At 41.2% G+C, this 21,720-nt stretch overlaps 1 protein-coding gene across 1 annotated transcript; it reads right to left on the bottom strand.

Moving 5' to 3' along the window:
* Window positions 1–522: 522 nt before the first annotated feature.
* ufl1 (UFM1-specific ligase 1) lies at window positions 523–11,326 on the bottom strand. The gene is made up of 19 exons (XM_038727001.1): window positions 11,113–11,326; window positions 10,792–10,937; window positions 10,592–10,620; window positions 10,359–10,456; window positions 9,934–10,048; window positions 9,655–9,785; window positions 8,847–8,905; window positions 8,457–8,603; window positions 6,058–6,233; window positions 5,789–5,968; window positions 5,560–5,686; window positions 4,967–5,089; window positions 4,628–4,748; window positions 4,372–4,541; window positions 3,095–3,225; window positions 2,815–2,895; window positions 2,625–2,710; window positions 2,325–2,505; window positions 523–991 (listed from the first exon to the last, which is right to left on the bottom strand). The coding sequence occupies exons 1-19, from the start codon at window positions 11,187–11,189 to the stop codon at window positions 773–775; spliced, it is 2,397 nt and encodes a 798-aa protein (XP_038582929.1). The 5' UTR covers window positions 11,190–11,326; the 3' UTR covers window positions 523–772.
* Window positions 11,327–21,720: the final 10,394 nt, after the last annotated feature.

Genomic DNA, 21,720 nt, shown 5'->3' with positions numbered 1-21,720 from the left:
GTTCTAGAGCTGGATGAAAATGACTTATGTTACTTTAGTGTTTGGTGCCCCCCAGTGTTACAAAGGACAATTACACATAGAAAGACAGACCTTTGAAGTTGCAGAGTTTCCTCAAGAAGACAAATAACTCCCATTTTTTCAATGCATTTACTTTCACTCAAACAGAAATATCATAGGGATATAGTGTGTCTAAACAATTTCCACACTCATTGGATGAGTAGTCCTCTTCCAGGCACTCCAGGAGTTTTCAGTCACAGAGTTCTCATCAGCTGACTGACTGCTCAGTTGCCATGGAACTGTAAAACTTACACGATCCTAAGCATCTCTAACACTTCCTATTTGAGATGAATTATAAAGTAGACGTGACCGTTCAATTTCAACAAAAGGTCGACTTATCTGCTTGTTCTGGTGCTTTCAACTGTAGCACATGGTCCACATCAGACGATGACAAGTTGAGAGTGTTGATTTAGAGATAGGAGGCATGGGAAACGATGAAGTTTTATAATAAATAACTCAAACACGTGAGTAAGAGGAGAGCTTTAATGAATGCATAAAAATCAGAACCTCATGGAGGATTTTCATTTTAGCTGGGTTTACAGGGAGACAGCCCACACCACACAGGAATTTCCTATAATAATTTAGAATTATGTCCACATGGATAAATCACAAACATACAGTATTAACAGCTGATCTAGCAGTTTCATCCCAGCATGTAAGACAAGAATTCATTATAGATCAGTTCAGTCATACATTTCTCTAATCTTTCGAATGTTCAGTCCTCTGTGAAAGGCGTCTTCCTCTGGGACAGCACCAGATCCTTGACCTGTGGCGTCAGGGCCATGAGCTGTGTGCGGACGCTCCTGGCCTCCTCGTCCTGATCCTCTGCTTTATCGGCCTCGCCCTCGGCCTCCTCCTGCTTCCTGCTGTGACTCTGGCTCACCAGCTGTTTCACCACCAGGCTCTGGTAGGAAGACAGCAGCTGCTGCTGGTCCTGCAAGAACACATGGACGCACGCAAACATTTCAGCCGTTTAACTCACCAAACAAACGCTCCGTTACACTGACGCTGCAGCAGATGGAGATTGCCCACAGCTGCTGAGTCTGAAAACTGGCTGTAAACAATGTTAAAATGAAGCAGTGTTGCTAACATTTGTTGAGGAATCTAGACCACACTGAAGCACAAACAAACACTATTAAGACTGAGTTAAAGCTTTTATGGGTTTTCATGGAAATACACAACATACACAAACAGATCCCAAACTATGGTCAGTACACAGGAAATCCCAGACGGTGTATATTTGACTGCATTTACCAAAATGTGTTTCATGTTTTTGCTTCTGCCTTTTATTTTGGTGTGTTTCTAGTCCATTCTGTGTTTGGGAACAGCGCTCTAACCTCTGTAGGTTTGCTGCAGGTAGTCAAATAAAACCCATAACGTGGAAAACCTCGTGATAAAGGAGACATATTACACTGCATTACCAGCCCTGTGTTGTAGTTCTCCGAGTCCTGAATGGTGAACTTTGGATGATTCAGTGGTATACTGGCCTTTCATGACATCAAACCGGAACGTTTGAGGTTTTGGCTCACAGGAATTTCTTTTAAATATATTTCCCACATTATATTATAAGCTTTGGCTACGTTTAACATGAACAACCAACACTGTAACATTATAAATGAGACAGAAAATACGTGAAAGCATCATAGGTCACCATTAAAGCCAAGCTTCAGCGGGATAATGACACTTTCTTCATAACAATCTTTGATGCGGTTTTGTACTTTGTTGGGGTTTTTGGGGTGGTGGGGGGGCTAATTGCCTCTGCACTGCAGTCATTGTTGTGGCAGATCAGGGTTGCGGTTTTAATAGCACATCTGAATGCGAAAAAAAAAACAACACTACACTTTTCAGTGTTCCTAATTAAAGGATGGTTTCTTCCCCACATTTGCTGTCTATCATCAAACTACAGAATCAAATTAGGCTCCAGCTGTCTGAAACACAGAGAATTTCATACTACAAAGACTAACTTCCACTTGATTTGTCTAACAGACTGCAGAAGCCTCACATTAACTTTTTACACTGAACGAGAACTGTGGATTTTATCCACTGACAAATACATTATTGTTATTATTATTATCGTGTTAAAAGGGGATCTGGTCATGGCCAGTATCTAATGTTCACACCCCGTAGCTATACCTTGAAATGTAAAACCCTCTCTAGCTTCCCATCTGCAAACACGACCGTTTTTATGTCACAACAATATACTGATCAGCAGCCACATGTCAGATTGAGGCTTCAGCTTTCAGTAAGTCAGCGAGCGTCAGACATACCGTTGGTATTCGGCCCGTGAGGGTGCCGATGATCTGAGGCACGCAGCGTCCAGGAGCGTGCAGCATGCTGTGGGTGCTGGCCTGAAACAGCAGCACACTGGTCAGGTGGAGGACCAGAGCCGGATCCTCAGCCTCCTTCAGCTGCTCGCTGAGAGCCTGACGGTGCATGAACAGGGCCTGCCTGGGTGACACACATTCACACACGTCTCAACACTCTCATTCAAATGGACATTTTTCTGGATTTTAACTTAATATCTATTAAATACAAACTAAAATAAAAAAACTCTGCTTTTTAATTACCTCTCCTTTTTCTTGTCTCCCTTCTTCAGCATGAAGCCACAGACCTCTGCACAGGTCTCTATGTTGGTCAGGAAGTCTTCAATAGTCTGTGAGGAACAAAAAGTGAAGAGGTTTCCCTCACTGTGTTTCACTTTTATCCTTCAGCCTGAAGTGAGCAGCTGATGATGTAACTGACAGGAAACGTGCTTACTTTGCCGTTCAGACAGTTGTGCAGCTTCATGAGAGGTCCTCTGGTGTCCTCTGACAGTTTGCCCAGAATCTTCACCCTGACCTGAGGCAACACATCAGAGACAAGTCCAAACAAGTCCCCCAGCGCATTTCAAACAATGACACAGTCCTAATGACCTCTAACTTGATTTAAATGTGACCTCAGGTCTTTGCCTCTCTGTCTGATCATCACTTCCTGGAACACAGCCACTGAAGGGTCCTGAGAGGACATGCAGAACAGACCGGAGGAGCTGTTCACTCACCTCACTGGTGATAGTGCTGGGATTCTCCACAGACATCATCAGGTCAGCAGCCAGGAAGTTGACCAGGATGTTGGTAACATCCGTGCACAGGGTCTTCAGGATGTGCTTGGCAATGTGGACCTGGGTTTCATCTGCATGATAAAAAAAAAAAGACCAACAAATGGTAAATGGAGTGCACTTTCTAGCCTACCGACCAATCAAAGCACTTTACAACACATGCCAACATTCACACATTCTCTCATACACTGATGGCGGAGGCTGCCACGCAAGCTGCCAGCCTGGTTATGGGTTCAGTGCTCGAGGACACTCAGCAGCATGTGTGACAGTAAGTAAAGGCTCCTCCGAATACACTGGCCGAAGCACTTTAAATCTCACTGCCAGCAACATTAATACTGTACAGATTACAACCAAGCTTTTATTAGACCCATCTTGCACAGTATAACAGAGCAGATGGCGGTTATGTCAGTGGTACCATCTGCATAAACATCCTTTGAAAGAGTGAATTTTTGTTGCCCGTGTCCAAAGCTTTTCATCATCAGTTGAGTAGATAGTGTCAGTACTTCAGGCATAATAAGAACCTGATGGGACGTCCTGAGCCTAGTACTACTGTACAACATGCATTTCCATTTGGGTTAAAAATTTATTTACCACCAAGGTTCCCATCATGCCTTGGGTTATGCAAACTGAAATGTTTGCACTGTAATGATGGATGTGCAGACAACAATCGACTGACGTTATCTGTTCTGTTTTCAGACCTGAAGAAATTAAGAAAATACATTTCCTGTTTATTATAGCTACATAAACATATTTTATCTCACCACACGCTACAGCACACCCTGCTTGCAGAAACGGGAGCAATCTGTCCAAACATTAATGGACAGTGCATCATACACAGGCAGAGAATTGTAGTTTTTGACCGCCTCGTTCGTAGTGCATCTCTCGTTGCTCTGTTTATGTCAGGTATGTATGCTAGCAGCCTGGAGCCCACAAAGGGAGTTAATGAACTTCTGGGTTCATAAGTAAAAGTAACCAGCTGATTGCTTAGCTATGGGTTGTTCATAAATTCAATCAGCCATTTAAAGATTTTGCAACCGTTTTGGAGCCATAACGCAGCACACATCGCCTGTGTGAGTCCAGGGTAAGGGTAGTAATACCATTCAAATCTTAATGATACCTGTCCAGTATGTCTATGACGTCTGTGTGCTGTGATACGACTGAGTTCCGGCCCTGAGAAGAAAGGGTACGACTTTTGGTGATTTTTGATTTGCAGGATTTACCGGAGAAGAACTTGGTGCCTTTTTCAAAGAGCCGGATGTTGTTGTACAGGTTGGTGATCTCCTCCTGAAGATCCTTCACGCTCTTCTTCTTCTTGTTGGCCCCGGACGGAGAGCTGGTGGAGGACATGAACACTGTCCGCAGCACCTCCTGGTAGGCTTTACTCAGAGGCCTGCAGACATGAACAGAGGGAGAATGGACTCGTTGTTCTCAGCTGTGTTAGCAGAGAGCGTCTTGAGACAGTAACCTGTGTATTACCTCACTAAGTGCTCTGCCAGCTCAGAGAGGATTTCTTCGGGGCAGTCGCTCACTCTCTTCTCTAAAACAGCCACAATCTCCTCCTGGACCATAAAGGGGGCTGCAGTCTGTTTGCTACGATCTTGGCAAAGGTAAAACACAAGCTAATTAGTCTCACGGGGCTACTACAGTTACCTTTGTCTTCCATGAAAAAAAAGCTTAACAACCCAGGGGAGGGATTTCTAGCCACCCAGCCATTACTCTCCTGTTACAGTAAAATGCCTCACTGAACAGGCTTAATGTGCATATAGAAACATTATGTCCTGCGAAGATAAAACAGTTTTGTAGCTGTGACTGTACTTTGCTGTGAAGGTCCGGTGTCCTCATCGCTGTCCTCGTCTTTCCTCCCTTTCTTCTTGGTTTTACGAATCCGGATCTCTCTGGCGTTGCCTCCTCCGCCTGCTTTCACGCTGCCGCTGCCCTCTGGAACACAAACAGAATTACTGCTTATATCACGAGACATTTTTGTGTCCCAGTGTTGTTCTGGAGCGGTCACGAGGATGCACAAACTACACGACTGATCCCAGACCAGGTGCAGAGAGCCAAGACCGGATGAAGCTTTCAATGAAAACACTCAGAAAGGCGGTGTTGGGGTGATGTGATGCATGAACCTATCAATTTATGTAAAGGTTCTTTTTACTTCTTTCTGAACTTGAACTTGATATTTAACTAACAGCATTTATCTCGGTTTTCTAGAGGGACATCAGTATCAACACCATCTCCACCTGCTGTCCACTGGGCTTCTTTAATCCCACAGAGTGCAGTTTAACAGCATCATGTGGGCGTAAGTATATTCTAGTATACTCAGCTGTTTAAAACACTAACAGAGTCTGTGCTGTCTTGAGGCTTTGCAGCAGATGTTACAGTTCGCGTCAGCGTTAGATTCAGCCTACCTGTAGCCTTCTTCTTGCGCTCCGCTTCTCTCTTTTCCTTTTTAGAAGGTGCAGAGCTCTCCGTCAGCATGGATGTCTGCTTCAGATCATCTTCAGTTATAAGAAACACTGGATTGTTCTTGACTTCCTGAGAGCGACACAAACAAAATCACAGACGCTGTACTTCCAATGTGTTTTATACTTCATTTAGACGTCCCGATCTAAGTGGCTCTGCACGGGAGATGTGTACCTTCTGAGCTTTCTGCTGCATGGCTTCATCAAATAAAGACAGGCAGTTGCTGATGAACTTCTCACTGACCACGACCGTGCCTCCCAGCACTCTGGCAGAGGCCTGGACATTAGTGTTTCTCATAGCCTGGGTGATCAGCATTCCGACGTCCTCCATTGACAGGCAGCTGGGCAGAATGGGCTAGAACAGCCAGACGGAGAGCGAGTATGAAAAGCAGGCCTAACTAATATTTTTACCACTTCATGTAAGGACAGGTAACGGCAGAGCACCTGTATGTCAGTCCACGTAGCAGAATTGACAGCTTCCTCCACAGAGGCCTCCACCTGGTCGACCAGACCCTGACCTACGCAGGCTGCTCTGAGGAACAGCAGCTTGTTGGACTTGAAGCGCTTCTTAATGTAGCTGGGGGGGTCTGGGATCCCCAGTCTGACCAATGCATCAAACTCTGCAGGAGGAAGACTCCTTCAGTTACATTTAGATTACAATACACACACATTACAGAAGTCTGCCACAGTCTAGATAATTAATTTGTCCAGCCACAGTTTCCTAATGAACTGAAAATATTTTAGACTTCTTATTAAATAAAACTGAATTGAATATTATAACATCAATAAGGAGCAAATTTGTTGTGGGTCAATGAAAACATGGCTGGAGGATTTTTCAGCGTGACTGAAGTCTGAAGCATAGCGTTGCGTAGTTTAGTCACCAATCTAACATAATTAATTTCAAATCCGACAGTCATTGAATTGGTTGTAAAAGTTCCAACAGGAGAAACGCAGCAGACTCCTGTATTTATATCAGTCGTTGGGCTCATTGCTGTTACGATCACGGTCTTCCTAAGACTCATTTGTATTTATGTAAACGTGTGTATGGGGTCATTGTATATAATTTAATGTTAATGCACATTTGATATGGTTTTCATTTGTTTACATAAGGTACTGGCTGTTATTATTTTAATGTTTATGGAAACAAAAAGTTCTTAATCAGTGTAAAGCTTGTTGAGACAGTTTCAGTGTGTGTATCAGTATGTTTTCAGCACATTTTAACAACACCACAATAATACTGATAACTGATCATTTTGATCACTATAATCATGATATTTTCATACTGTTTCATCTCCGTTAGTGGCTTCATGACTTTGGGAGGATGAGCAAATCGCCTGTTTAACCCATGTTATTTAGTGATTATTATTTTTTTATGGCACACTGTGCAATCACTCTCAAAAATGTGAAGGATTACTTCAGGACAGCGCGCTAACTTCATCAGTGAGGATCTATTTGTCTCACATTTCTTCTTGCTTATGTCTGAGTGTATAATTATTGTTATTTAATTATTGATAGTTTAGTGAAAATTGTTTGAGGGGAGGAGCCTCAAACGCCACAAACACACGACATCCCCACAGCACCTAAGCCCTGCAGAAAGCCAGGAACCCTGGGGTTTTTAGTGATTACTGGGCCCAAAGATGACGGCATCTGCAGATTTGCTAGGAAACAACAATGCAATTTGTGACCGTTGTGTTATTTTTATACTTTGATGTAACAAATATAGGTATTAATTGCGTGTGTGTGTGTAAAAATACACACGCACTGATGCTCTTCAGAGAACTCTTACAAAGAGCAAAGAAGGTTTAGAAAAGCATAAAAACAGACTGAAAGTTAAATGAATGTTAACATAAGATGCAGCTTTCTCAGGATTTGTGCAATATGCATGGATGTGTGTAGCACTGAATGCCACAATTCATCTTTGATGTTGAGAGATTAAAACAGTCTTGTGTGTATACTAGGGCTGAACGATTAATCGTTTTCAAATCAAAATTGTGATTTGAAACAACGCGATTAGCTTATCATGAAGACAGCGATTAAAATGTAGGTTAATTATCCAGCACAACTGACCCGTTTTAAACATTCATGCAGTTACAAACTCATTCCGTTGTCATCCTTGTGTGACAGACCTGCTCGCCAATCAGAATCACCATGCGCCTCCTGTTATGGTCCTACTCACCAATCAGAGCGGGCACAGGGAGTGTGCATTTCACAACAACAAACTGTAGGAAAATGTGTTGATGGCGTCAGTCGAACAGTCACAGGCACAGTTTGTCCGGCGTCAACTCACACTGGTGTTTCAGCAGCGGAGCGTTTAGCCTACACGTTTGACATGTTGGCATTTTGTGTGCTTCAACTACAGAGAACAGCTCTCTGTCAGCCTGTTCTGTTCCGCTCTCTGCAGGCTACACATCCCACATGGAGCATTTTAGAATAAGAGCGTTTTGCCTGCCTGATTTTTCTGACTTGTTCAGATTTTGTTAATTTGTTCAGCTCTCCTTGATTTTTGTGCTTCTACCATAATTAGGTAGACTACGTAGTTAAACTGTTTCTTTTCTGTCTGTTTTAACTGTGTTTATTAGTCTGCACAGGATGTTTTATTTTGAAAATTGAACGGATTCTCTATGCCTTTTTAAAAACTTAAAAAAATAAATAAATAAAGTGTGTGCCCTAGTGTGTACCTATATGCTAAGCACAGTGGAGAGAAATTTGGGAGTAGGGCTGAACGTCACTTCACAGAGCAGCGCTTCGTATTGTATGGACTTTTAAAGAGCATACACACTCTGAAAAGGAATGTTTGAAGCTGGAAAAAAAACTGGTTTAAACAAAAAGTTAACAATCCATACCTAAATATCCGTTCTGCTGGAGGAAAGAGTCCACCCAGGCGTTCTGTGTTTTGGCGTAAATATCAGGGATGTACACGGCTTTGTCCTGCCGACCTCCAACCACGCTTCCTTTAAGGCGTCCAGAGTTCACCAGTTCCTCCAGGACAGCTGGCAGCAGTGGAATCGTACACGTTAATGTTAATTTACTTAAGCAGGATTTTAAATGCAGCACTTTTACTTGTAATTGAGTATTTTTTCATTGTGGTGTTGGTACTTTTAAGTAAGTACCAACACCACAATAAGATCGGAGTAATTCTTCCCCCACTGACAGCTAGCAACAAAACCAATCACAATATCAATACAATGTGGAACGACCAATCAGATAAAGAACTATCAAATGTCTCTCCTTACAGTACAGAAGATGTTCCTGAAATCCAAATGCTGCAGTCACGCTGCTGACAGGTGTTGGCCTACAGAAGAAAATCAAACAGGAGGGCATTTAGTAAAAAAAACCTAAACAATACAATTAAGAAGGACATTAGGCCGCCAACGTAATTGTAATCGGTCGAAGTCTGTGCGAGTGAACACATGCACATAAGACGACCGCTAACCCCCCCCACCCGCACGCCCCACCCGATGTCATCATCCCTAAATATGACAGCAAGAAACAATAAATAAAAAACGAATGAATGACATGCAGCTGCCAGCAGTCACTGACGTGTCCTCAGAGGTGGCAGAAATAAAGACGGACGAGTTTGACATGAAGTCAGACGCTAAAAAACATCATCCTAAAGCGGCCTCTTGTGAGGCACTAGCGGGTCCCGTGCACTCTGTGTGTGTGTGTGTGTGTGTGTGTGTGTCTTGTAGCTCCTCTGCTGCGTGGAGCTGAGGCAGCATTCTGCTAACGGGGAACACCTGGCCAGTGTTGCGTGCTTTCCCAGACACCAGACCCTTCGCCCGTCACCGAGCTCTGACTGCTTCTTTTTTTGCGTTGCAATTCTGACTTTAACACCTCACTGCAGTAACAAACTTGCTTTAATAATTCCAGTTTGTTACAGCTAAATTTGGTGTAAAGCTCCTTTCTATGTCACCTGGTCAAAAACTACTGAAGAATTTTCTCGGAAGTAAGAGAAAATTTGTGACCCCGACAAGTCTGTGAAATCTCTTTGTAAAGTGGATCTTGCATGAGGCCCCATGTGTGAAGTATCTTATTGTTTACCTTGTGATGGCGCTGAAGAGCCCTCGTATCCTGGCTTTGTGACGAGCAACAAAAGCTGGAGTAAATATGACTCCCCTGTTGTACTGGTCCATTTCACCTTGGATAAGCTTCCCAAGACGCTTGGACAGCTCCTGAAACATATTAGAAAACATACATACACTTCATTGACCACATAATTTACAGCAAAGTCAGCAGAGATACATACAAACATGACACGATTTATCGCCTCACTTCTTATAAGATTTAATAAACACATGCAGGTAAAGGCATGTCACTGACCTCAGATAAGAAATCTCCCGGGAGGTCGTAGTTCTTACACAGTTCTGATATACTGATCAAACCGGCCTCCTGCAGTTTGTCATTCACCTCCTCAGCCAAGCGGTCCAGGTACGTGCTGCACACAAGATTATCAACATGTCCAGAAAGTCTGACAATATGATGCTTCTCATTTTGCTTTCTGCCTCTTCATTTCAGATTTTACACTTCAGTTAGGATTTTAACAGCATTAAGATTTGATTCACCATGTTCTTGATTTTTTGTTTGATCACTATCCAAGAATCGTGCCTAACGTATTTTAATAGCCAGTATCAGTGTCATAGAGTATTTGGGCAGCCTGGACTCTGCTTTATTGACCAACAGACAGACTGGCTGCCACTGCCTTGGGCTCCAGCCCTAGTGTGGTAGACCCGTCACTTAATACTCACTCATCAATAAGTTGTCCCAGTACAAGCTGTACCCCTCTATCGGATTTTGCAATATCACTCGCTCTACTTTCAACATGGACCCAGTCCACGTTGATAATCTGAAAAGAAGAGATCAGGACATAACTCATGGGACATTTTAATAAAAGACTTGATAATGGCATGCGGTAGAGGATACAGCTGGTAACACACAGGGCTCAAAGTAATGTTATGACTATATATCAAGGTATACACACCTGCTGTAGGTCCACAATGTTGATTCGCCCTGTGAAACAGAATGACAGGATTTATTCCATGTTACAATGTCCAGTTCTGAATTTGCTACAGCTGATATGTATGAAAGAGTCAGACACCAGTCAGTGCAGGGAAAGTGATTTAATCCCACAGAAGGTATCATTATCATTTGTGTGTTTCACGTTCTGCTGGTTAAACTGACCTCCATGGACGTAGAGTTCATCTCGGATCTCCCTGCTGATTTGAGCTGGGGTGATGTACTCCTTCCCATCAAGTGTGTGCACCACATCCAGCTTCTTCTCTTGCACCAGTTTGGAAATAATTTCAATGCAGTTCCTCTCTGAAAGCCTGTGAAAAGGTTTAATTTGTAATTAGTGGCGTTTCCCAACTACTTATAAACCTGTATTCCTTTCTTGCTATGCTTACGACAGCTGTGAACAGAGAGGAGACAAACCACAACTGACAGCGTTCCTTCAGTATGAAAGTTTAATGTTAGCTAGCATTAGCTGCACGCTGCGGTTACCTTTGCACTGTGTCAGCAAACTGCGCTCTCTGAAAATCTGCAGCAAGCCGTCGAATTTCTTCCCAGTCAGCCGCCATTACTGAAAGTCTATGCGTCTGTACAAACAGTCAGCTGTCAGCGCTGTCGAACAAGAAGAAGAAGCAACTGTCCAGCTCGCGTTAGCAGGCTAACCAGAAAGCACCTCTCTGCCTAACTAGCCACACGTCAACATACAGTGACGTACTACCGTAGGCGACAAGGTCCAAAAATCACCTCACTTCTTTCGAGTTTTTTTCTTTCTAAAATCTTAATTGCAAAAAGAGGAATAACGTGTAGATGGGACATACAGAAGTATACAGAAGTAAGTAAGTATACAAATATATAAGTAGACACAAATAACAGTATCTTTGCCAGGGGTAGTCTATATTATCTACATATTTTAAAAGAGGTCAATATGTTGTTGTAAACATGTTTTGTTAGCCTTTTTGTTTCGTAAATTTTCTCTTCTTTGACTGTTTTAAAAGCTAAATACCACACTCTCCCACATCAATGCAAAATCTCTATAAACATGGTCAATGATGAATCTGCTGAAGTCTTTCCACAATGTTCTCGTGTGTAAATAATGCCAAATGAGGTGCAAAACAGTTTCTGGGTGGTCTTCACAGAAAGGACAAGAAAACAAGGCATGTTTGTACTATTTTGAGGATGTTGAAAGAAACACATTTTGTGTGACTGTGGTGACTCGGCTGGATTGGGGAGGGAGACAGAAGAAGGCAAACATGTTTTTTAAAAATACAGGCAGACCTCCACCTATTTCTATAAAGCTTTTGTGTGCCTCATGGAATGGCGTCAAATACTACAGCAAATCGTTTTGTTTAGTTCATTTACCAGATTCTTCTTCATTTACATCTGCCTGAATTATGTTTACCTCTTTTGAATAATGTAGTCCAGTGTGTCCAAATCTAAGTAAGTCTTGTCCCTCCTGTTCCTTCTTGCACATCTCATCTCTTCCACTTTCTTCTGAACTTTCCTCTCTTCCGCCCAGTGCTTTAGCCTCCTTTCCTTCATACTCTGTTTAGTTATATTCCTGATTTCTGTTTTACTGAAGCTAACTGCAACTCAAATGTAATCTCTTTCTGTGGCCTCCTTTGCAGTCTTATCTTCCATTTCATTTCCTTTGATGCCAATATGTGCTGGTACCCATAAAATATGACTGCAAGACCTGTCATTCAAAGTGTATTTGTTGTATTTCTATCAAAATGTCTGGTCTGCTGTCTGAATCACTGTTGTGTAAACTGACAGTGACCAACTTGAGTCTGAATAAATGATTGCGAGTTTACCAGATGCAGTCATGGATGTAAAAAAAGACAGTATGTGCCACTATGTGGTAAATAACTTACCTTGACTTTGGGTCCTCTACCAGAGGCCTGGGAGTTTGAGGGTTCTGCGCAGTATCTTAGCTGTTCCCAGGACTGCACTCTTCTGGACAGAGACCTCTGATGTTTTACCTGGAATCTGCTGGAGCCACTCTCCCAGTTTGGGGGTCACAGCCCCCAGTGCTCCGATTACCACTGGCACTATATATATACACACACACAAAGGAAAATTGGCATTAATCATTTATTGTTTACATATTATATTATGTTTTTTTCCTGAAAAGTTTGGAGTAACCTTTATACAACTATATTTATCAATATAAGCTGTACTAACTATTTATCATCTTTCTGTGACAATTAAACAGGGGACCTTTTAGTAATGTTATTAATTACACCTGTGCTGTGAAAAAAGTCTATTCAGCAGATGTCGAATGTAAGGTTTCACTTGAGAAAAGGATATTCTCCTCTCTTTTTCCGAATTAACGAGATAATTATATCAGGATTATGAGATACGTTTGGGCTGAAAAAAAATTTTGCTCTCTTTTTAATTCTGAATTAACAAAATACCTCATGATTTAGTGAATGCAATATCTGAAGAATAAGAGCTTTAATAGTGGAAACAGGCATACAAATACATGCAAATCTGATTAATTGTTTTTTTCTTCTTTTACTATACAATTTTATATACAGTATTTCACTTTTTTTTGTCACCCATTTATGTCTTGCCTTTAACATTTACCCTACTGCATTCAGAACTAATCAAAGCTACAAAAAAACCCAGATACAAAATGATGGGGGAAACATTTGAAATTCTTAAGTTAATTTCTGTGAAGGTTTCCAGTCATCCAAGCCATTATTATCCAAGGAAGGTTGAAATCAAGGGCAAGTGTACTTGGTTGAAGCTACTCGAAAACGTTTCACCAGTTGCCCTTGATTTGAACTTTCCTTGGATTCTTAAGTTGACGTCAAAAGCATTTCTAATTGAACCCCCCTGTCATGAATACATTTGGAAATTCCTTTCTTAAAAAGTCCATCCTGCCTTTGCAGTAAAACATGACATCAAAGGAAATCAAACAAACACAAGTTGCAGTGCAAACCTGTAAACTCTAGGGAGCAGTAGACCACAAGCCATTAAATTCCCTCCTAACAGATGGTGCTGTATAGTATGAAGCACTCCATCATGCCAGCAAAGACCTGGTAGGAGTGAAATACTGTAATTATATGTCATATGCATATTCACTGCAGGCCCGTATGTAATTAATAGCAAGTAAATTTTTAAAAAACCACAATCTCAATGAGAAAACTGTCCCTCCGTGCCTGACAAAAGTGAACTATGTCTTACAGCCATGTACACTTTAATAACCTGCTGTGATGAGGAACTTCTTGAAATACCCTCTCTACAACCAGCCTCCACATCACTATATAGTGTGGCGGGTCTACCAGTCTGATGAAATACACACTCTCTATGAGAGTAAAGAAGAAACTAATCAGTAGCCTCAAGCTAAGTTTTTAGAGTCAGGAGAAAAGTTGTAAGTAGATTTGTTCAAACTTTAGGATATATTATATGATTCTCTCCATATAATTTCTGCCTTCAAGCTCAGATTTAAATGACCAGTCAAGGTAAAGGAAAATTAAAGTATGATTAAAGTATGTTGTGGAGGAGGTCTGGCTGGTTCCAGGAGGAATGTGTGGGTGAGATACACCTCTGGATACGGTGAAAACGGAGCCGAGGAGTGTCCAAATCTGACCCATTTGAATATTAGATCATTTGTTAAAAGCAAAAAACGTGGGCCATTGCAAACTTCCCATTTGATAGGCAACTTTAAAGGAATTTTCCACACAGGTTTGAGTGAGTCGGACCCAGTGTGGGCAGCTAATAATTAAGCATCCCATTCCAGCAAACGTAAACCTGGTCGGGGAGCGCTGTAGGACGTGACACAGCTAACTGAGGAAAGATGAATGTGTTCAGTTAATAATCAACAGTGCTGCTGCGTACAGAGATGTATTCTTGGTGTTGCATGTTTGTGGATGTTTGAATCTGTAACGGATGATCACAGGTTTGTGATGAATGTGGGAGAATTTAACATTAATATAAGGTCAAAATGAAAATTACTGCATAAAACTGTTACATATGTAGAACATCTAATATAAATTAATTTCCCTGTCATGATAAGCAACAAAACACAGCACAATTAATGATGCTCCTTTTAGATTTGGGAATACCATGGGCAATAACACTTTTATACTCTGCTGCAGTTCTCTGGAAATGTTCTCTGGGATCTCTGAAGCAACTGAGAAAGAATGTTGTTTTTCTTTCCTGACTTGAACATTCATCTTCTATCTTTCCTCATGAGGATCACCATGGAAATAAGCTTTTGGCTCTTTATAATATTTTTATGCTTGACAACGTTAACATTAGGACATTATTACTGCCAGAAATAAATAACATCTTAAGCAGTTTGTAAACTAATGTGCTTTGTTCAGGGCTCAGTCAGGTAGTCATAAATGATCGGGTGTGATGGTATCTTTGCTGTAACAGCATTTGTGTGTTGTTGTGCCTGAATAAAAATAAACATGAAACAAAAACAAATGTGGGAAGATGCAGATCAATTTCAGTGCAATTGAAATAAGTCAACTGGCGTTTCTGTTTCACTTACCCCTTACATATAAAATATTTAACTAGGATTGACCCTTTCTTGTCTGACTTAAAGTGCTGCCATTTGGTCATTTAACCCTTCCAACAGGAAACATTTTTACATTTATGCCATTTTTATCCTCAATAATTTCAATTGTATCTCAGGATATCGTGACAGAAATGATTGAAAATGAAAATGTGCTCAAATGTGCAAAACATTAAAGTGCTGTAAGTTGCTGTAAGAAAGAAATCAGCCTAGTTACCTGTTTAGAGCAGTTTCCTTAAAGTAGTACATTTATAAAACTTTACAAAATCACTTTTAACTTGCTTGCTGTACATGTGGAACTATTGGAACCATTTGACAATGTGACCTTTTTAGCCTTTCTTTGGTTCTATGTACCATGTGAGCCTTGCATCTCTTTCCGTCATGCTGGTTTGCAGCAGTGTAACCAGAGTGCTCTCTTAAACAGACTGGAGTCAGATTGGATTTATGCACACACCCAACAACCAGATGCTCCATGGTTTATGTTTCTGTGTGATAGCCCAGGAATCCTGAATGATGTCATTCACAGAGCCGTAACGCTTTACAAACAAGCTCCGCTCCTGAAACAGCAAACAGACTGCTGTGCATCCTTTGAGTAAGTGGCCGGAAACAGGTCTAACAGCCTGTTTATATCACTGGCCTGTCTGCCATTCTGCTCTCTATGACCCTCTATAAAGTGGCTTTATGACAAGCCCAGAGATGTGGCTAATTGAGTCTTCAAAAGCTTTGATATTAAGAATTAAATGAAAAATAGTGTTTGATAAGCCGCCTCCTTCTAAAAGGAAGAATGAAAGTTCCCCCTTCTAATTTCAAACTTCAAAGCATAGCCTCCCTGACAAAATTTAGGTCATATTTCCACAGTGAATAAGCATTGTGAGACTGCCTCTTTGAATTGTAATCAAGTTGAGGTCCGTAAGTAAACACGTTTGCCTCAGCAGGGGCGAACACTTCTCTCCTGTGACTTCAAACAGCGGAACTTCAGATCCTGCACTGTCGATTGGGTGGAACATTTGCTTAGAAGATATCACTTAACAAAAAGCAAGATGCTTGTTAATATTAATCCTTTTTGTTCCTTAAATGCACGAGGAAGATTTTACATTCTGCAGGTTTACACTCAAAAGAAACCAGACTACTTCGACAATTAGATTATGACGGAAATAGGACAATACATACGCACCATAATTACCTGGTTACTGACTGGTAGCAAATTGGTAACTATTTCACCCCAGACTTTATTGTGAAACCATGGCTTTGGTTATAAAAGACACTGTGCCCCTGTCGGAAAGTGTATAGCTGTTCCAAACGGCCACACTGACCTGCTGTCATAGAAAAAGGAAACACTTGTTACATAACAGCGTGCACTTTCAGTCAGTCTCTCCTCAAAGGCATTCATACACAGAGGTAGTTGTGTGAAGATGAAAAAGAGAGAGCTTGAGAGTGGAGTTCAAATCCTTCATACTTTCTCACCTCTGCTTCCAGCCAATCCCCGCTTCAAGTGGGTGTGATCGACGTGTTGGATGCAACAACCCCCAATTCCACTGTCAGAATGGTGTGGTGGTGGTTGGGTGGGTTGACGCTCCAACAAGCACTTTGTTTGAAGCAAACAAATACATCGAATTTCAGGCCAAGTTTGAATTAAATTATTTCAAATATGAGGATTCATTGCCAACAATCTGTCTTTTCATCTTGTCAAGTTAAGTCAATTTTATTCATATAGCCCAATATCACAAATCATTAATTTGCCTTAGGGACTTCTGCATTGCGCACAGATCACAGTGAGATATATTCCCTCTCTGAAGTCTTTGTTGTCCACATGTGCACATGTAAAAAAAACACACTACAGACCTGGTTGTGCATGAAATCAGCTTCTTCCAGAAGAAATATAGTTGGGGATATTAGTTATCGCTAATTCCCTCCCCAAATATGGAAGCTAGGCTTTTTTATATACATGATGTATAAAGCTGCACTAATCAGCATTCTTATATAGCACGTTAATGTATCACTTAAATAATATGTAATATAAAGTGATGAACCAACAGAGAATTATCACCCAATTGCACACTTCCCTTGTTCTATGAGATTTTTTGGCATGTTGCTTTGGTTTTGCGTTCTGCAACTTTATTATTTTGGTTTAATCTCACCGTTCTCATCAGTTTCATTTCCAGCAGGCAGCTGTTTTCTGCTAAAAAGCTCTAATAAACCTACTGTACACTTCACTGGTCGACATGCATACATCACTGACTTAGGTTTAGGCACACACCCCTGTGAAGGTTAGGATACGGGTTAGGGACTACGGGGGGCTGCCAGCGTCTTTAAAACTAACGCTAACGATACAAAGCTAATGTAGCTAATACTACTTAACTCTATTAAAAAAACATATCAATCTTGTTTCAAACTGGAACCGAACACCAGCCTACTGGGTGAAAAGCAGCTTACTTACTATCCTTCCACCCAACCCCCCACCACAGTACAACTTTATGGTTATTTATAATAACCTTCTTTGTCATGTCTTTGTTTGTGTTGTACAGCCAGCAGAGGTCACTGCCACAATAAACGTAAATATGAATCGTAATAATGTGTGGCTATGGTCGTTTTTCTGTGCTTCTACAGGCTCGTTTTGAAAGCATTGTTGTTGGAATTGAAAATTATAGCGTAAACTGTGGCCATATGTAAATAGTGAGCTGCCAGAAGGAGGAGATCAAATACATGGCATCCCCTTCAGAAGAGATAACGGATCTGAAGTTCTTAGAATAATAACGTCATGCATGTCAGTGAAGCCTTAAACAAATGATGGTAAAAAACTGCCACCTCCTTGCTCCTGCGAGGTTTTAATGTCATGTGACATCTTGAGGTTTTGCAGCGCCAGTAAAAGTCATACAAAATTTCTAGCCAGCATTCGTTTTGTTAAATCCAGCATGCATCAAATTAAGTCAGCGGTGCGAAGAGAAACGTGAGGTCAGACACACCTAATACTGTACGTCAATCTTGTGTTCACAGCTTGTTTTGCTCCCCACGTGGCCAAAAAATTTGTGAAGGCAACAGAAATAAGTTTACCGCACAAGGTTGACAGTAGTGTAGTAGAATTTCCATCAACATTTGTTTATGCACATTTTGGAGGTTCGCATTGGAAAAGGTTGATGATAACGGCAAAATTCTAAAAAAAATTACACGACCTCTTGAGGTGTTATTTGCTTTTTTCTGAGAAAAAGTTCACACGCTAAATGGGAGATGGAAACACCTTTGCTGTATTATTGTATGTTTCTCATACTGTTTGATGTAATTTATGTATCAAAATGTACTTCACCGAGGTCACCGTCAGTTCAGCGTTTTACACTACAGCATCCTCAGTACTTTCCTACTTCTCTATTCTTATTCACACCGATGACCCAGGGCCCAATCCGGCCGGACAGGTACCAGACAAAGTTCCTGTTTGTAACTCATTGTTTTAGTAGTTGCCACTCATACTCCTTTTCCTCACAGCAACAGATGCTAAAAACAACCACACTCCACAGCTCTATAAAACACATACACACTTCTCTTTTCTTTGGACTCTCCTGCAGACTGCTCTGTACTCTGTATGACCTAGTGTTGTAGTACTCGAGACCGGTCTTGGTCTTAAGACCACTTTTCAGTGGTCTTGGTCTCGTCTCGGTCTCGACTGCATTTGTACTCGGTCTTGTCTTGGTCTCAGACATTGAGGACTCGGGATTTTATTTCAAGAACAGTCAAGACTGTAACTTTGGAAATATCAATAAATAGCTTTTGCATTGTCTGATTTGTTAACATCCTAACTTTGATTGGAAGTAAAACATATTGCTTCAAATGCAACCAATAACCCTAATTAACGACTGTCACCCCTCCCTGCGATGCTTATGTTGATTTCAGCTCTTAGTGTTTGTATGTGGGTGTTTTAATGGGAATGTGGATCTTTCAGATCACTTTGAGAACTACCTATGATCTCGTTTCACATTTTATTGCGTGCCATGCAATGCGGGGAACTGGTCTTGGTCTTGACTCGGTCTCGCCCTCCCTTGGTCTTGGTCTCGACTGCTCTCAGCCCCTAAAAGTCTTGGTCTTGTCTCGATAAACTCTGGTCTTGGTCTTGACTTGGTCTCGGTTTGGGCAGTCTTGACTACAACACTACTCGTACCTCTGAGGCCTCAGAATAAATGCGGCAAAGACAACTCTTTGTTCAGGACCAACTTTATTTTACATCTCCAGAATGGTTCATTTCCATTACAGTACAACATTTACTTCACGACTCATCAGCTGTTTCCGGTGTTGGCGGGCAGAAAGATGACTGGCAGCAACTTGTCCAGTTGAAAGACATTGCTCAGCACCTCTCTCCATTTCTCTCAGATCCATGTGACTGGTTTTGTTTACGGTTTATTCGCTCCAAACCAGTTAATGGAAATGTGACAAATTCGCATTGTCTTTTCTTTTTTTATTAACTCTGGTTTGATTTTTCTGCTCAGCTTTCTTGCCTTGTTGGACCCATTATGAGTATAATGTTAACGGGCAGAACCAATCGAAAAATAAACCTATGTTGTAATAAACCATATTTTTCCATTGAGTGCATGTAACCCCACAGATTGTCATTGAGTGTTGTAGCTTATTCATGTTGTGAAAGTTCAGCCAACCCGAATCTGACTCAATCATCAGCTCGATCATTTTAGGCTAAAAATACAGCAGGCACAGAAGCAGAGCTAGCATGAGGCCTGAAACTGACACCAGAAAGATCCAGGTGGATTCTTTGACTTCCCCTGCCTTCCAATGGTGTTGACACCTCAGTTCTCATCTCTCTCTGATTCCTCAAGGCGGAGGTGGCTGGTGGTAGCTCTCTGACAGATATTATAGCAGTCGGTGGTGGCGCCCACACGTAGGTGGAACTTATTTATTCAGGCCAAACAGTCAGTCTATTCCAGAACAGACACAAACTGCATTCATTTCTGTCCAAAAAAAATGTGTAGAAACAAATAAGTAGATAACACATTTTGGAGTGTTTCTTTTAAAGTATGAGGGACGAATTAAATGAAAAACCTGATTTTCAGGGTGGAGAAACATATCAAACAAAGATGCTTCCGTGTACCAGGGCTCAGTGAATGATTTGGTGAGTTTCTCACCTATTTAAGATTTTGGACCAACGTGTAAGACAATGCTGTCCACCACCATCTCTATAACACTAAATTATGTTCTATAAACTTTTATCTTCAGATCTATGTAGTCATGTCTGTGATGCCTTTTATTTTGTTCTGTCTGGCTTGTGTTTCTTTCTATCTGCTGTGCTCAGGTCCCCGTTGATCTCAATGAGATGACCTAATTAAATAAAGGTGGTATGCAGGTACATCTCAAAAAAATGTAATATTGTGGAAAGTGCTTTGTCAACACCAGAACCAGACTGAGAGATTAGAGGCTCAGGAAACCTTTGGAGGTTTTTTGAGTTAATGAGCTGATTAGAGCTCGTCTCAGGTCAACATTTCTAATTCTATTCATGAAGATTAAATTTTAATAAAGGTTTGATATATTTTCCTTTTTGTGTAATGAATCTAGAATGACAGTTTCACTTTTTGAATTAAATAACAAAAGAAAATAGAACTTTTCCACGATATTGACATTTTTTAAGATACACCTGTATATAAATGAGGGAATATCTGATGGATGAGTGGTGTCCATCCCTCCAACAGGGTTCCACAGACTTGGCGAGCAGCACTGATGCTGTTCTGGAGGCTGGTGGCTGGAGGCACTTCATGTTGCTTTTTCTTTCATTTGTCACACATCTGCATATTTTCATGAAGGACTGAGCTCTTACCCAAGTTAAATTTAGGTCCCTTCATACCCACTTCAAAAGACAGCAGTGCAAAATGTTTGCTGCCCCATGGCTAAGAGCCCCAGTTAGGTCAGAATTTAAAAGAAGAAGCTTCAGAGTGCCTTTAGCCCTGGGCTGACTTCACTGATTGCAATTATAAAAAGGTGTGTTATGGTCACAGCATTTAGATCAGACATTTTACTGTTTGCTTAGCTAATTTAGAAGTATTTTACAGCCGCTAACATCCTTTTGTCCAGTCTGTGGTCACATTTTCAAAACTCTAAACACAAATCGCCCAACATCGGTCTGTTCAGGACCATATCATTAAAGTTTTTCTCGATTGCTTAAACACATTTACTGAAATGATGCCTCTTTTTCTCGAAACTCTAAACACAAATCCACAACTTCTCACCCAATTTCCCCCAAAACCTATTGCCAGGTCAAAATGAAGCTCTCCACTCAAAACCATTCAATCTTGCTGAAAAACCAAACTTTGCCCCTTGTGGTTCCCCCCCTCAAAAACATTTTCACATGATGAACACGACAAAAGAAATAACAAATGTAAACATTTGCACATTTTTATTCCTTACTGTACAGTACAACACACCAAACAACTCATTATTCTGCCCCAGCATCCTGTCTTTGGTCTGGGACAGGCCAGAGATTCTTGTCCCATCCCATCTCCTCCAACTCCTACTGTTCCTCTTCCTTCACCTCTCCCTCCTCTCCATACTGCTCTTCCTCCTCCTCTCTGGTGTCCTCTACCCCT

Source organism: Micropterus salmoides, unplaced genomic scaffold (genome assembly GCF_014851395.1).
Source record: "Micropterus salmoides isolate LMB-PRFRI ecotype aquatic unplaced genomic scaffold, ASM1485139v1 Ms_hic_scaffold_18, whole genome shotgun sequence".
Classification (NCBI taxonomy): Eukaryota; Metazoa; Chordata; class Actinopteri; order Centrarchiformes; family Centrarchidae; genus Micropterus; species Micropterus salmoides.
This window is presented reverse-complemented; position numbering and strand designations above follow the sequence as displayed.

Bases quoted from the DNA above. Each gene is read 5' to 3' on its own strand.
- ufl1 (XM_038727001.1), bottom strand. From the start codon at position 11,189: ATGGCGGCTGACTGGGAAGAAATTCGACGGCTTGCTGCAGATTTTCAG. The intron at 10,049-10,358 runs GTGAGTATTAAG...TCTTGTGTGCAG, and splicing joins CTGGGACAACTTATTGATGA to CACGTACCTGGACCGCTTGG. The intron at 8,604-8,846 runs GTAAGGAGAGAC...CACTGCTGCCAG, and splicing joins TCAGGAACATCTTCTGTACT to CTGTCCTGGAGGAACTGGTG.